General features: G+C 41.9%; 2 protein-coding genes and 1 pseudogene across 7 annotated transcripts in view; all 3 read right to left on the bottom strand.

Moving 5' to 3' along the window:
- Positions 1 to 654: 654 nt before the first annotated feature.
- Positions 655 to 6083, bottom strand: Arl2bp (ADP ribosylation factor like GTPase 2 binding protein). 2 transcript variants are annotated; one of them, XM_013154974.3, is made up of 6 exons: positions 5771 to 6083; positions 5080 to 5141; positions 3970 to 4076; positions 2777 to 2862; positions 2484 to 2591; positions 655 to 2029 (listed from the first exon to the last, which is right to left on the bottom strand). In XM_013154974.3, the coding sequence occupies exons 1-6, from the start codon at positions 5806 to 5808 to the stop codon at positions 2002 to 2004; spliced, it is 429 nt and encodes a 142-aa protein (XP_013010428.1). In that variant the 5' UTR covers positions 5809 to 6083; the 3' UTR covers positions 655 to 2001. The 2 variants fall into 2 exon arrangements, with proteins under 2 accessions (XP_013010428.1, XP_003472119.1); XM_003472071.5 differs by having other exon boundaries at positions 2495 to 2591; positions 5771 to 6081.
- A 3526-nt stretch (positions 6084 to 9609) lies between these two features.
- On the bottom strand, positions 9610 to 9782 carry LOC111757451 (U2 spliceosomal RNA; annotated as a pseudogene).
- A 1042-nt stretch (positions 9783 to 10824) lies between these two features.
- The window catches only part of Rspry1 (ring finger and SPRY domain containing 1), a 40905-nt gene continuing 35779 nt past the window's right edge, over positions 10825 to 15950 (bottom strand). For all 5 annotated transcript variants that reach the window (XM_003472072.5, XM_013154813.3, XM_013154814.3 and 2 more), the window contains 2 exons: positions 12596 to 12700; positions 10825 to 12173 (listed from right to left, as the gene is read on the bottom strand). In XM_003472072.5, coding sequence (XP_003472120.1) covers positions 12077 to 12173; positions 12596 to 12700 — 202 coding nt within the window. In that variant the 3' untranslated portion in view covers positions 10825 to 12076. The remainder of the gene's footprint in view (positions 12174 to 12595; positions 12701 to 15950) is intronic.

The following is a 15950-nucleotide window of genomic DNA, read 5'->3' as shown; positions in this document are numbered from 1 at the left end:
CCTAGCTATTTGGGAGCTGAGGTAGCAGGGTGGCAAGTTAGAGGGCAGCCAGGGCAACTTGGTAAGACCTTGTCTCAAAGCTACAATGGGGAGGGGATGTAGCTCAGTGCTTGTCTACCATGCATAGGGTCAATTCCCAGTACTGCAGGGGAAAAGAAAACCCAGCAAGCCTCCTTATAATATTAAACTTTCCAACAGGCTTTTTTTCTTTTGTTTTTTAAGATGGACTCCCTATCTAGTCCAGACTGGCCTCCACCAACTCACTACGTAGCCCAGGCTGGTCTTGAACGTGTGTGGTAGTCCTCTTGCCTCCACTTCCCAAATGCTGGGATTAGAGCCTGTTTTTCTATGTAGAAAGGGTAAAAGGATAATTTGCCTTTTTGTTGGTCTTTCTCTATTAGTTACTTGCTTATCAGTTACTTGTTACTTGCCTTTTCTCAACCAGGCAGGCTGACCAACAGCTCTTAACGCCTGCTTCCAATGTGTTGGCTGTGATGGGAGGTCCTGCTTACAAGGGAGCAGGAAGGAGCCAGCCCAGGAGAGGGGGCCAGACAAAGCTGCCTGTGAGTGCCTGGGGTTTAGAGGGACCAAAAGCAGCAATAGCTGTGATGGTGGCTACATTAAGACGCAGGGATGACTCAATTACAGTGCTGGTTTTTGTAAAACACCTCAAATTTTACTCATGGTACAAAAGTAAGCAACATATTAGTACAGAAAAACACAGCTTATAGCTTATTCTTTAAATCCAGAAGAGATGAGTGACATGAAATACAGATTCTCATTTTCACTATAAATGAAATCAAAAGTACACATTAGAATTGAACTGTTTTTTCTTGTTTGTAGACATGCGAATTGTTTCCAGGTCGGTGATAGTCTACCCAACAGTGTGTTAAGTCAGCGCTGACAGGTGACCAGTAGAGTGTCCACTGGCCAAGCTGGACAGGGGAGCACCATGTTGGCAGGAGAGGTATGGACAGGAAGAAGAAACTGCAGTCTCTACCTATCCCACCATACCCAACCAAGTGGCTGATACGGGAAGGATTTAAGCAAGCAGAAACTCATTTAACATGCTTCAACAGCAGGACAGCATGAGTTTACTACAACAGGATAGCTTTAGTCTACAGCACACACATCCACACCAGTGAAGAAAGCATTTTTGCCTTCACAGCACTGACAGCTACAGAGCACACAGCATATAATACTTTGATCTTTTAAGTGGGTGATCATGGAAGTTCCAAGATCATATCCACTAGGTTAGCCTGAGTATTCAACTATAAAAATATTTTCTTGAAAATAATGTTTAAAAAGAGACTTCTAGAAAGAGGGAGACTATATCAGGACCAGCAGAAGACGGTACAGATGTGAGAAAGGAGTAGATTTTCAATGGAGCTTTCAGGTAAAGGATATTTCTGTCACTTCAGCCAGCCAGGACAGGGGTCACAGGAGATTCTGAGATCTCAGGCTGGGTGACTGGCTCAGGTGAGTGACTCTGGATTAATACTCCCTAACAAAAGCCCCATTGAAGCTGAAAGACTGAAACTCTGACCCATGTTAAAAAAAAGAGCTGTGAATACACAAAAGGACTCATGCAAAGCCTGCAGGGACAGGGTTGGTGACTGGGCTCCTCCACACTGCTGACAGCCATATTGGTGTGCACGGTGGCGAAGCTGGGAGATGAAGCCTCACTCAGAAGCACCTGAGTAGGTGTCCACTGGGGAGGAGCACTGGGGTTACCGAATATAGGAAGGTGTTTGAAGAGAAATGGGGCTAGGAGGGTCAGGTTATGTTTCTGACCTGTAAATACTTAACACGAATGAAGGGCTGCAGAACAGTTAAGTCTTTCCCAGATGCACTCTTCTATTGTCATCAGCCGAAGTCTCTCTGAGACTATTTAGCTGGTGACATCCAGAATGATCCCATTCGTTACCTAGTGCCGCAGATTGTTCTGGGAAGCTGGCACAGGAGAGGATTTGCACAATGATGTCACCACTAAGCCACTGCTTAAATCCAGTCCCCGGCCTTCCTTTTCCTACACATAAAAAAGAAACAACTTAAAGATGCAAGGCCCAGAAAGAGGGCTTTCTGGTTCAGAACCCTGCCTCTGGGGTGGGGAAGGGGCAGCTTGCAGTGGCAGGGTGGGGAGGGCCACCAGGGAGGCAGCTTATTTTGCATTTCTGTACAACACTGGCTGTGGGCACTTAAAACTGGAAAACATTTACATTTCTTTTAAAGAGCTTGCAAGACAGACTCACCTCAGCTCTTTGGGATTGTCTTGATTATTTAGGGAACTGAACAGTGGCACTTGGCCCGCTTCCCCAAAGCATGAAAAAGCCTCTGCATGAATGGATCACCACCCCCCTACCCCATCTCAAAGGCTGCTGGAAGGACACTGGCCAGTTAGAGGGGCCCAGGAGGAAGGACAGGAGGTGGTTGTATTCACTTGGAATTTCTCAGTGGTTCAATGTGGCTAGATAAATGCGCACTTGTAACTTACTGCTCTGTAGTCCAGAAACATTTCTTTAAAAGCCAGAAAGTCTGTAAACGTGAGTAACATGTCAAAGATGTCACCAGCTACTTCATCTTTATGGTGCCTGTAAAGGAGAGTGTGGCAGCTACAGGAATAAGGGATAAGACAGACCCTTTCGGTGAATTCCAAAACATGTGGAGAGGGCCCCCACCCAGACCTAACCCAAGTCTCTCACTGGACAGTAAGGGAGGGTGTTTCTTCCTGTCTCAGGAAGGAGGGAGGTGAGAAAGACAGCCAAGCTGGACTCACTGTAATGTTGTAGTGAAGGCCGCCATGCTGAACCCTGGGATCCGCTCCAGCAGCTGCTCCTCAATGTACTTTTCCACTAGAGAAATCTGTAGCAGTGGCAAGGATTATAGCAGAGCCTTGTGTTATGGAAACAGGGCTCGTTTTTAGAAAGCCCGTCTACCAGCCCTTGGGAGGAATCTTTGAGGTCCTATTTTATGAATGGACTCTGTGCTAATCACTGGGTATGTTAGAAAGGACCATTACCCTGGTCCTGTCCTGGCTAAGTCTTGGACCTCCCTGGTGCCCAGAGGGGCATTTGCAGGTAGCTGTGCTATCACAGGATGACCACTCTAGCCTGAATGGAGGCCAAGAGCACAGGCTCCCCGTCTCCAGCCCAAGTCAGGGAGGCAATGAGCAGGGGTCCTCTTCCTGTGCAGATAGGATCTGTGCGCAGCACACTGGGAGGCAGTCATGGCTCATTTTTTGAGCCAGTTTCCTCCATGGTGCCTGCTTCTGTGGTGCTTTCTTTGGAAAGAAAGCACTAAAGATGCCTGACTTAAGACAGACGAGGTGACTCCAGGAGGCTGCAAGAGGCCTCAGGGTAGGGTGTAAGGACCTAAGGGTGAACAGTTGGGGTTTCTGGACCCCAATCTTATTTTTTCTTCTACCTAGTGAGTGGTCTTGGTCTCCTTCCTATTTACTTAACAACCATGTGTACTTTACTGGATTATGTAGAAGAAAGCATTGAAATAAAATGGGTTGTCAAAAACATACAATGCAAGGAATGGTGAACAGTACTGTAGCTGGAGGCAGGATTACAGTGAAGCCAAACTTCTTTTAAATAACAAGCTGCAAGCTTATCAAATATTGCTTGAAAGTCTTTTTGGGAAACAGCCGCAGGAATAAGACAGAGAAAAATGAACTACAACAAATTGTAATTAGAACTCCTGGCAATGCAGTGCTGGCATATTTTAAAATACATGTACATTTCAGCCTTGATTCTAAACTTTTTTTAAGTACTACTTTTCACTGAGCCCAGCCTTCTTTATTCTGAAACAGATCTTATTAAGTTGCCCAGGATGGGTTGGAACTTGAAATCCTCCTACCTCGGCCTCCCAGAGTACTGAGACAAAGGTATAAACCATGGGGTACATACTCTAAATTCAGTTTAAAGGACATTAATTTCCTGATAGGAGAAACAGAAATCTACTTACATATTCATTAAAAATGGGTGTGTAGGTGAGTTTATTCTCCTCTGTGTCTTCAAATTCCTGGTAGTACTTGTCCATGAAATTTCTCTGTAGTAACTGGAACTCATCATCTGAATACAATAGGGAAAATATATTCTCTTCACTGAAGGCTAAAAGCCATCCTGATTTTATGAGAAGACAAGTCATATGCCTGTCATCCCAACACCTTTGTAGCTGAGGCAGGAGAATCATCTGGGCTACAGAGTGAGTTCAAGGCCAGACTGAACTACATAGCAAAACCCTGTCTCAAAAAAACAAAGGATCCATAAATAGGAACGCAAAACCCAGGAACAGAGATCCAAATAAAGTTTGATATTTTGTTTTCTTGATGAACATGTATGCATATGGTTTTAATGGGGGGGGGGTTAGAGATAGGGTCTTGCTGTGTAGTTCAGGTTGGCCTTGGGCTCATTTTGTAGCCCACACTTGTCTTGAACTTACAACAGTTCTGCTACCCCAGCCTCCTGATTGCTGGCTTACAGGAGTGTGCCACTACACCTGGCTTAAACTGTTTTATAGCACAAAAATGTTAAAACATACATCCATCTAAAATCTGAGTGGAGCGGCCCATGACTATGTCACCAGTCCTGGAAAAGCTGAGGCAGAAAGAGTAAGAATTTGATGACACTCTGGGCAACATAAATTCAAAGCCTGCCTAGACTATATGGTTAGACTTTATGTCAACAATAATGACAACACAAAAACAAAACAACAACAGGAAAGAAAAACACTATCAAAAAAACAAAATCACTCTCACCTCATATGTGAAATAAAGTAGGTATTTCATGGAGTTTTGACAAGAGCTCCATAGTCTAAGTGCCTATTGTGGAGTAAGTCCCTCAGGCCCCCAAATCTACGTTGATTAATTGCTTTAAGTATTACAGAGCTGTTTCTAAGACAAATCTCAGCAAGGCTCACTTAATAGTAAGTACACTGTGCTACATTAAAATGTACAACTAACGTGGTATTTTCTCTCTTTTTACAAAGTGACCCTTCGAGTTGATTTCAATATCTTAAAAACAAGGGTCTAAGAGGTAAAGAGAGCACAGATTAGGTTGTGGCATGGAAACGTACCCATGATAATGTCCTCTAAGTATCCAACCACAGCATCAAATTCTGCATCAGAGGCAGAGGAGCTGAAAAATATGCCAGGATTAGATGCTGGTTCAAACAACAGTTAATTTTTAAAATTATGATTACTTTCCAACATGCACAAGGGGAAAAAAAAATACAAAGATGAACTGTCCGTTGACCAACTGTGACCTGCGAGTTAAATGTAATAGCCACACTTTGGCAAAGTCTGACAATGAATTACAAAACAAACTAAGGAGAGCTGAAGCTAGCGTGGGACATCTCCAGGGTCCTCGGCAGTTGTTTCGTGTGGGATGTACTCACAGCATCTTGGCTATCGCGCCAGCCCCATCTGCTGGTCGGAGCGAACCTGGTGGGGGCGAGCACCAGGCCAGAGATTTCATCAGGAACCGCTCGGGGAACAGGGCGGCAGGGGCGAAGGGTTCACTGACCCAGGCTTTGGTGACTCAAATCCGCCTGATTTTGCTGATGACTAAGGCTCAGGCCGGAGGGCCAGTGATAGAGGTGTTGATACACTGGTGACCTCCGCCCCGAAATTCTGTCCCCCAAGACCTGAACCCCGTGATCGTGGAGACAGGAACTGGAATGGAGCCTTGGCTGTCCTCCAACACGTCCCCCACCGCCCAGCACACCCGCTTTCCGGGGCCGCGGCCGAGGACTTGCCGTCACTCACAAGGACAGGGCCAAGTTCTCCTCCTCCAGGGCGTCCATCGTCGCAAAGCCGCATCTACCTGCGTGGACTCGCCAGCTGCTCGGCCTCTCACCACGCCCACTGCCCGGGCCCAGCCTCGGCTCTACTCCGCTGAGTCCCCACCCGCATCGAGGGCACGGCGGCCGGCCGGATTGGGGAGGCCTCGCCGCCGAGCCGGCTCAGCACAAAAGGCTGGGCTCAGGCGCCCTTGCCCAGCCAGGCCGCTCGGCTCGCGCCGCCCCAGCCACTGGCCCAGCAGTCGGTTACAGACCACCGCGCGCTGTGCCCGCCTCCATCACCATGGTTACCACGCCATTCACGGGCGCAGATTCCTACCAACCAATCACAGGCGGGCGGTACTGACGTCGGGGGCAGGGCAACGCAGGGAGCGGATTTCCGGGACTTGGAACGTTGCAGAGGAATGCTGGGCCTCAGCAAATACGCTGTGGACTGGGGAAGGTGTAGCGATTAAATCACACGTTGTCCTCATTTATGGATAAATGGAGCTTGTTTTCTTACTTACAACTTTGCACCTCGCAGTGTTTTGTAATTTATATAGTGGAAAGCAGGTTTTAAGAACACTAAATTGCCAAATTGTTGAATGCCAGTCTCCCCTCTTGAATCAGGTATTATGGAAACTTTGACTTGTGAAAAAGCTACACGCCCACTTACCACGATAGACAATTCCCCACCGCATGAACTGGCTGTCTTGTAATTTGCATTACAAACTTCACATCATGAAGATTATTAGGCAATAAATGGCTTCTTGGTTATTTGTGCAAGACAAAAGCTGACAGAGCCAGTTTGAGCAATCACAAATCTGTAACTGTTCCAGGAAAGGTCTCTTCCATGAAGATATCCTGGAGCTTATTTCTCTTGATAGGACCACTAAGCATTTTGTTGCATGGCCAGATGTGTGGTATTTGACTAGAGGGATGTCAGTATAAACTGAAGATCAGATGGCCAAACTGAGTTAATTAGCAGACATCTCTGAATGGAGATAAGATAGGTAGCTGTAGGATCTGGAACTAAAGATAATTACAAAAGACACAGTTCTGTGGGGTACAGCAATTCTCAAAGTACAAGGTGGAAGACAGGCATCAAAAAAGCTTTGCTGAGCCGGGCCTGGGGGCACTGGAGTAGTGACACAGGAGATAGGGTGTCCCAAAGCTGACTGAAGAAATAAGCAGGGCCTGTAAATTACAGGGTCCCAGGCAACTAGATAACTTAGGAACCTCTCCTGAACTCCTGAACGTATGCGACAGCTCAAGAAGTATGCTATTCTGACCTCCCAGGATATCCTGTCCTGGATCTCTGGCTAACTACCAGATAGCAGTAGGAGGATGGTAAGTTTGAGCCCAGCCTAGGAACTTTAGCAATTTAGTGAGACCTCATCTCAATTTTAAAAAATGGGCTAGGGATATAGCTCAGAGTGAAGGATTTCAGTTCAATCTCTAGTTCACCAAAACAGACTAAACATAAAAAATGCTTTGTTGAATTACTGAATTCTGTTCTATCAAGTAGGATTAGATAGCTCACAGCAAGCTCAGCAAAGAACACACTGCATTTATTTCTGGACTAAGTGAATTTGATCACCTTACTAAGTCATGGGATCAGAGTGGAGGAACAACAAAATTTGATTTCATGTTTTGCTTCATCTGGTATCTACTAATGTTACAAGCCAACTGAAAATTTAGTGGCTTAAAGCAAGTTATTCTGCTAACTAATCTGCAATTTGGGCAGGCGTGGCATGGACAATTAATCTCCCTTTCACTTGTCTACTAGGGCTTTTAAGGAGCTCACGTATGACCTGCAATTGTTGGCTCTTGTTGAGTTTCTCAGTTGCGGATGTTGGCACCAGGACTTGGGGGAGAGGTTGACTTTTTTTTTATCTCCATGTAAAGTCTGAAGATGTCTGAGTTTTCTTACTCCATGGTGGTTGGGGCCAAGAGCAAGTACTGTATTTCAAGAGATAGAAAGTAAAAGCTGCCTGGCACTTATGGTCAGACAGGCATAGAGATAATCCAGATTTATGGGAAGAGGACATAAATCTCATTTTTAGAAAAAATGTGGGGATTGAACCCAGGGCTTTGGCATGCTTGGTAAGCAGTCAACCACTGAGCTACAACCCCATCATCCAATTTTTTTTTTCTGGTACTGCGGGGTCTTTGCATAACCCTACCCCCTTTCAGCTTGCTCCCCCCCCCCCCCCCCGCTTTCCTTCTTTTTATTCTTTCTTTTTGAGAACAGGGCCCTGTATGCAGTTCAGGCAGGTCTTGAACTATGTAGCCTAGGCTGCCCTTGGATTTGGAGCTATCCTCCTGCCTCAGTCCCAAGTGCTAGGATTACAGGTGTATGCCATCATGCCTGGCCCTTTTTAGCTTCTGGGACAGGATCTTGCTAAACTGCCCACGCTGGGCTTCAACTTTCAAACCTCTTGCATCAGCTTCCCAGCCCCGGTTAAATGATGGGAGGAATGCCAAATAATTTAAAAATTCCACCATTCTTGCTTCTAAGAACAAAGGAAGAAAGAATAGGTGTTCACATATATTCAGGGATGTGCCAGAAACTATGCTCAGCATTTACAAATATAGTTTTTTTAAAAAGTTGAAACTGATAAAAAGCCAAACACAAAACTCCTGTAAGGTAACTATTATCTCCACTTTAATGAATGGGAAATGAAGGTTGAGACCATAGGTTCTCACTTTGAAGGGCCCACCATCACGTGATATAGCCCCTAATCCCTGGGTCATTAAGCATACTTTTGGAAATCAGAACTTTGGAAATCAGAATCTGTTAAGAACAGAATAGTCTTTTAAATTAAATAACCTTTTAAATTAAAAATTGACAAATACATTAAGTCATGCTTTCCCATTAATGATTTTTGAAATCTTTGGTGGATTAGCATTAAAATTTTTTTCTAAGTGAATAAATAGCTAAAGAACAACAGTTAATAATCTTGGAAAGACCTGATCTTACTTGGGAAGTTTGTTTTCATGTATACACATTCGAGACAGTTGAAATTATTGCAAAAGTCATTTTCTGCTGCTAAAATTGTTTTGGTTTCTGTGATTCAACCACTGTTTCCTGGCACTCTGCACTGGCACCATGATTTTCTCCTGCTTTATGTCATTCACAAAAGGTGGCGATTCCCTAAATTTTGTTTTGGCAGGAGCTCTGAATTTCCTGGATGAATCAGTGGAGAAATTCCTCTAATTTTTTGTTTTTCCTGCTGGTCACATCATATCAGGAGTAAGTTTTTAATACGTTAAAATGCTTACCTTTCATGCAGGATATGAATCTGTTTACTCTCTTCCATGAATGCTTACCAAGCCCTAATTTTTCTCTTCTATGTGGAATAAACATCTTTCCTTTGAAATGGCCTCCAAGATTACAACTTTGCTTCCATTTCTGTATGGTTTAATTTAATATTAAAATCTTTTTTTTTGCCTAGAACTTAACTGGAAAAGTAGACCAACTTAGGAACAAAGTTCAAGGGTACATTTCTAGAAAGCTGACAAGCTCCTGCATCACTCCTCTGACTACTGGCAGATTAGTAATTCCATTGATTTTTCTGTATTTCCACTGTTTACAGATCACTTTTACCTCTCAGATGGACTACTTCTGTTTCCTTATGATTTCCACTTTTTGTTTCTCTATCCTTACCTAATTCTTCCATTCCATTATTTTCCGAGCAGATGTCAGTCATTTTTTGTTTGTTTGTTTGTTTTTAAGTTTTGAAACCGGATCTTGTTACTTGGTTAGGCTGGTCCACATCTCAAATTCACTATGTATCCCAGACCTTGAACTCATGATCTTCCTGTTTCAGCTTCCCAAGTGCTGGTATGCACCATGATGCCTGGCCAGAGTCCTTTTTAAAAAGTATTTATCTAGGTACTTCAAGCTTCAGTTTTTATACTTTATACTATACTTAGGTTAAAACTGATAAGAACAGATACTACAGTTGAGCTTAGCCAAAAGGCCAAGAAGCGATTACTTAGGTTAAAACATAAAATCTTTAATGTGGCCTTCATGAGCACCCCTGATTGCACACTGGAACATGGTATCTCCTCACTTGTGTCCTGTCTTCTGAGCAGCAGGGCCTTTTATCAGACTCCAAAGCCTCCTCAGCTCTTTGCTTTAGTTAGGCCATTTGCTATAAATGCTGTGTTTACCTAGCTACCTAGCCCTAGAAGCAGGGCCTCAGCGCTTTTCCCTAGCTGTGTTCTGTTTTCCTTTTACCTTCACTGATGCTATTTCCTCAGGGTTCTTCTGCCTGGTCCCTTACCCCTGTACCAGCCAAACACTGAAACTCTTGTTTCCCTTCATTCTCTGTAAAACAATATTCTCTTCCTATTCTTAGGACTCTATTCTTTTCCTTCAGGCCACTGACAATTTATTACAGTAAACACAAATATAATGTCTTCTTTTTGCCACCACTCTGCAAACAGATGGCACATTAGGTGCTTAATAAAGATCTCCTGGACGAGTAAGACTGATTTTTGGGGTGGTGGTGGTGGTGAAGGGTCTCATTTCGATACTTCTTCCTTAGCCTCCCAAGTGTTGGGATTACAGGTGTGCACCACCACACCTAGTTTCCTAGTTTACTTTTGTTTTGTTTTTTGAGAAAGGGTCTGCTATGTAGTTCAGGCTGGCCTTGAATTTATGATAATTCTCCTGCTTCAACTTTCAGAGTGCTGGGATTACAGTGTACAACACCATACCCCGCTACTTCTTAATTCTTCTGCTTGATTCTCTCCTATCCTGAAAGTATTCCTTGAAATGAAAGTATATCTTAAAACTATAGCAGTTGGCACCAATGAACATTGTGAAATCTTAAGTCAAAAAAGGCAACAGATGATTTATTCTTCAATGCAAATTACTGTATTCACCACACGCTAAAGAGAACATATATCTCTATGTATATATATATAATTTATATATATATATATATATATATTTGGATTTATGGAAGACTAGAGACATGGAAAAAAATCCAGCACCCCAACAAGTACAGCCAGGAAGGAAATCAGCACTGTAATAGGACAGGTTTAATAGACTACAAACAAGAAAGGGTGGTAAAGGAAGAAAAAAATGTGCATTGAGTTTAAGACACTGTAAAACTCAGAAGACATATTTACTATTCAAGTATAAACTCAGTAAGGACTTGGCATAAATTGAAAGGCAGCTGCTGAGGTACACCATTATAAAATAAGTCTATGAATTTACAATTCTACCTTCCAATTTTCTGGGAGAAAAAACTGAACTCTTGAAGGTCTTCACCAGAGACCCTGAGAGGGATAAACACTTTTGATGAAGACATAGTCAACAATCCATGATTGAATTCAATATTCAAAAACATGTATTTATTTAAAACAATAGGAATACGTGTTTTCAGACTGTCCTCTAGAGTTTTTGAGACTATTAATTCGAGAGTTTCAAAGTATATTACTTCCAAAAACAATACTGTTTAAAAAAACTTTTAAACAAAAAACAAAAACCTGATTTGATGGTACTTTAAAAATACCCTAAATACCAGTCTAACATTGCAACTAATTTAAGAATCCCTCCTGCATTGGTAAAACATTTTTTTCCTCACAAAATGTGGGTACTGAAATTGGATAGAAACACCATGAATGTGAAAATACCACCAATTTTCTGCAGTTAAAAAAAACTAGAATGTTCTTTGGAATCACAGAAATATAAAAAAATTTGGGTTTTTTTCTACAGTCTATGCACCTTCTTTCAGGTTCTCCATGTTGCTTGTAGGATTGACCTGTATGAATCTAATTTTTAGATTCAAGTCTTACAGTGCAACATCCATGCTTAATACACCGGTGTCTCTCTGACCAGTGAGAAGTATGCTTAACCCAGAAACGCTGTCAATGACTTCTCCATAATGACTTCTCCCCAAAATAAAAACTTTAGACTATGACACAAAACATCCTGTGTTAAACGATCAAATGATGAACCCAGCATGGAGAATTCCGGTGTGGTTTCGGCACTCAGGAGGCCATTGTCTCCTACTGTTTTTCATGGAAATACCACAGACCTGGCTGCTAGCATTCAGCTTTCTTGGCCTTAAAGGAATTTCTCAGGGCTGGCAAGTTGGATTAGATTCTAAGAGTTTTGTCTCTGACAAACTATCATATTTTTAGCATAAAACCTGGCCATGGCTGTAAGTTTCAATGTGCGTACAACTGATTAGAGATTTTTTTTTCTTTGTTTTTCTTTTTGACATTGGCTGGAATTGAGTAGAATTAAGTCCATGATGCAACTTCACAGGTGTCATGAAATATGAGAAATCTGTCTGACTCTAGATACTATTTCTTTACGACACAATGGGCAGGTCTCCAGTTGCAAGGCACAATCCATGCACAGGTCACTGAGGAAAAAGACATAAATGCCAGTCAAGTTAATGCCTAAAAGGTAAACTCTACCTAACTACATGTAAAATGTTAAGAGGTTAAAGAAGCCGCTAATGAGGAAGGAAGCTTTAAAAGCAATTTGCCAGTTCATAAATAGCATTAAAACATTTTTATATTTTATAAAGTATTATAATATAATACTGAATTAAAAAAATAAAGCAAAAACATAGACCTTCTTTATCAAGCAACTTCTATTTGAGGTACTTCCTAGAAGACAGCTGGGAACTACTTGGCAAACTAAATTTCTCATTTTGTTCAATTTAGCTGCAGTGCACTTTGATGAACAGTTTAGAACTGATAACATTCTGAAAGCAATTCAAGAACAAGATGAAATGTTGCTTGATGTATAAAGATAAAACAATCACATAGATTTTCTTACCTGTGGCCACATGGCTTCAACTGTGTGTCTGCTACCTCATCACAACAAAGGGAGCAGCAGTTTTCTCGTATACTGACTTGTTTCAACAGAGCAAGACGCCTGTGCCTAAATAGACAAAGCAGTTTGAAATTCACACTGTCAACAAGAGGTCCTGTTAGCAGTGATGCATAAGAAACAGTTTCAAAATGCTCTGTTTATGGGTGGTACATTAATATGCTTTAAGCTTTGTTCAGTGAAGCTGTCAGATGTGGTAAACTGTTTTAATCTTAGGAGTGAAGAAGGCTATTCTAATTTTACAGATAAAAATGTTTAAAGAAATCTGCATAAGATCACACATGGTAAATAATCAAGGATCAAATTTAAATCCTTTGGTTCTAAATCCAGTGTTCTTTTCAACTTTTTAAATTGCATTATCTCTGAAAGTTTCATGAAAATATGGGATGTTTTTCTAAGAAAAATGTACATGGGGCTGGAGATTTAGCTCAGCGGCATAAGCAGCTGCCTTGCAAGCAGGCGGTCGTGAGTTCGATCCCCGGTACCGATAAAAAAATGAAAAAAAAATGCACACATAGAAGTTTTTATACAGTTTCAAGGAGTTATGACAGTTCACTATAGACGCCCTGTAAGTCCAGACGCTCGGGTTAGAGCCCTTCCCTTACACTTTGACCAGCATGGAACAGGAAAGCAGACAGCCAGAACTGCTCTGCTGAAGCTACAACCCTGATGGATGGACATAATGTGAAACATCTGCTCAATTTACATATGGCTTACTGTTTGCCAGGAACTATCCCAAGTCCTGGTGATTAGCAGTGCAGAGCAGTGCAGTGAAAATGTGTCCCTGCCTCCAGACAGCTTAAACTCCAATCAAGGGACACAAATTACAAGATAAATTTTAAAAAGGTACACAGAATGTTAAATGCTGATGAATACTATGAAAAACAGTAGTGTATATATGTGTGTACCATACAAGAGAGAGGAGAGGCAGTTACTGAGAGTGACACATTGTATGCCACTGTATGGTTCTTTTTCTTCTATGTATTTGAAGCTTTCCATAATAAGGTGAAAAAAAACAGTAAATGGAAGGAAAACTAGAGACTGAGAGAGAGTATATACAATATAAAACAATTTATAAACTCCCAGGTAGTATCACTACCATTCCAATGAGTAAAATGTCAGTAAAAACATACCACTGAACATAAATTTTTGGAATACAGGGTGAAAGTATTAATTAATTAGAAAGTATAATTAATTAGAAAATGGTTTTAAACATGTTTATATTTAAGGCTCCCATTTGTAACTGCTTTTTTTTTTTTTTTTTTTTTTTTTTTTTGTCTTTTTGAGACAGGATCTCGCTATGCAGTTCAGGCTGGCCGTGAGCTCACTTTGTAGCCCAGGATGCCAGGATGATCTTGAACTTGCAACAATCCTCTTGCCTCAGCCTCCCAAGTGCTGGGATTATGCAACTGCCTCTTAACTGGACTTTTTTTTTGTCTTTCCTTTTTATCGGCACCAGGGATCGAACTCATGACTACCTGCTTGCAAGGCAGGCACTTATGCTGCTGAGCTAAATCCCCAGCCCCCTTAACTGGACTTTTAAGAGGAGCAAGATACCAAAGATACCAGTGGTTAGCTTTACAATAGGTAGGCAATTCCTGTCTCAATGTCACTGCCAGGGAAAACAGTCTAGATACAACATAGGATTGACCTAGCTGGTAATAATTCTGCTGTTTTTATTCAAAACAGGACAAAACCAGGCTAGCGTGATTATGTGTATAAAAGGCAACCTTCCAAGAAATGGTACTTACTGTCATTTGAGTTAGGAAAACTTTCTTCTGCAGGCACAGTTAAGTGCTAAAGCAGTCTTGACTAAGGCCACTCTTTAGAGTAACTCCTATTTTTACAATTTACCTATTATTTACTTATTTGTGGCACTAGGAATTGAGCCCAGGGCCTTGCACAGATAAGCAAGTGCTCTACCTTTGAGCTATACCCCCATCCCTTTTTAAAATTTTGAGGTAGGGTATTGTTAAATCACTAAGTTGCCCAGGCTGGGCTTGAGCCTGTGATCTTTCTGCCCCAGCCTCCTTCATTGTTGGGTTACAGTTACAGACATATGCCACTGTACCCAGCTCAAGGCGATCTCAGATGGATCAGTTCTACCTTTTGAGACATCCAAGGAAAAGGCAGGCTAGATATTAAAGTAATGGAGTGTGACAGGTAAGAGAGGCACTGCCTTACACTTTCACCAAGAAGAAAGTTCAGAATTTCTGTTAGGCACAAGACAAACTGAACGGAAGTTGTAGGAAAACACCTCAGATCCCTGAGCTAGGATAAAAGTAGACCTTATATTCTTGGGATATTACCAAGTGTCTGCTGCTATAAATAATGCTCCTGCTTTAGCGCATCAACAAACTGTTGAGCCACTGAGACATGAAGTCTAAGGTGAAGCACAGCTCAGAGGGCTGCTTAGAACTGTACTTTTTTTGTCTTTTTCTTTTTTTTATTGGTACTGGGGATTGAACTCACGACTGTCTGCTTGCAAGGCAGGCGCTTATGCTGCTGAGCTAAATCTCCAGCCCCTAGAATTGTATTTTGAGCAAAAATAGGAGCCAGCACTCCATTATGTTATAGGTACCTTGGGTGCCATAATAGTCCAGCACTAGCTATGCCCTGGCCATTATGATTTCCTTGAAAATAGTGGCACTGTGTGGCATTAGTAACAGGAATACTCCACCTTGTACAGTCTCAGGCAGCTGCTCTGTTAAAAAAAATGATCAACTTTGGCCCATAGTGTATAACAAGCTTCAACTTGCAGTAATTACCAGGAAGCAGCTGGAGTCTTTCCCCAGCTGAAGGAATAGACTGTATTCAACTTGTAAGGAAGACAAGCAGGCATTCATCCAATGAGACAATTAATGCCAATCACAGTTTTTGGTAAAAAAGGCAGTGACCTTTTTATCCAAGATGACATTACTACTGTCCCAATACTTGTGGAACAGTATTGGTTTGGTATCTTTGCTAATGCAGCTAAACTCCCAAAAAAGTAGGTTTTAATAAACTCAAGTCCATTAATAGAGGCATTTGCTTTCCTGATACTTAGAATTTTTACACTAGCATTCAGGTGAAGTCAGTCTGCAGTATGTATGTGTATGTGCTATACTTTTTTTTGTTTTATATCAACATTATTTGCCCTCATAAGAATTTGGAAGCCAGGTGTGGTGGTGTACATCTGTAATCCCAGTACTCTGCTAATTTGTTTCATTTATACCACTAGTTTCTCTTAGTTTGTTAAATCCTCCCCCACTTTTTTTTTAATTGGTACCGGGGATTGAACTCACAACCGCCTGCTTGCAAG

The sequence above is a fragment of the Cavia porcellus genome, unplaced genomic scaffold (genome assembly GCF_034190915.1).
Source record: "Cavia porcellus strain 051 isolate PalLab524CR breed Dunkin Hartley unplaced genomic scaffold, mCavPor4.1 scaffold_4, whole genome shotgun sequence".
In the NCBI taxonomy this organism is placed as follows: Eukaryota; Metazoa; Chordata; class Mammalia; order Rodentia; family Caviidae; genus Cavia; species Cavia porcellus.
This window is presented reverse-complemented; position numbering and strand designations above follow the sequence as displayed.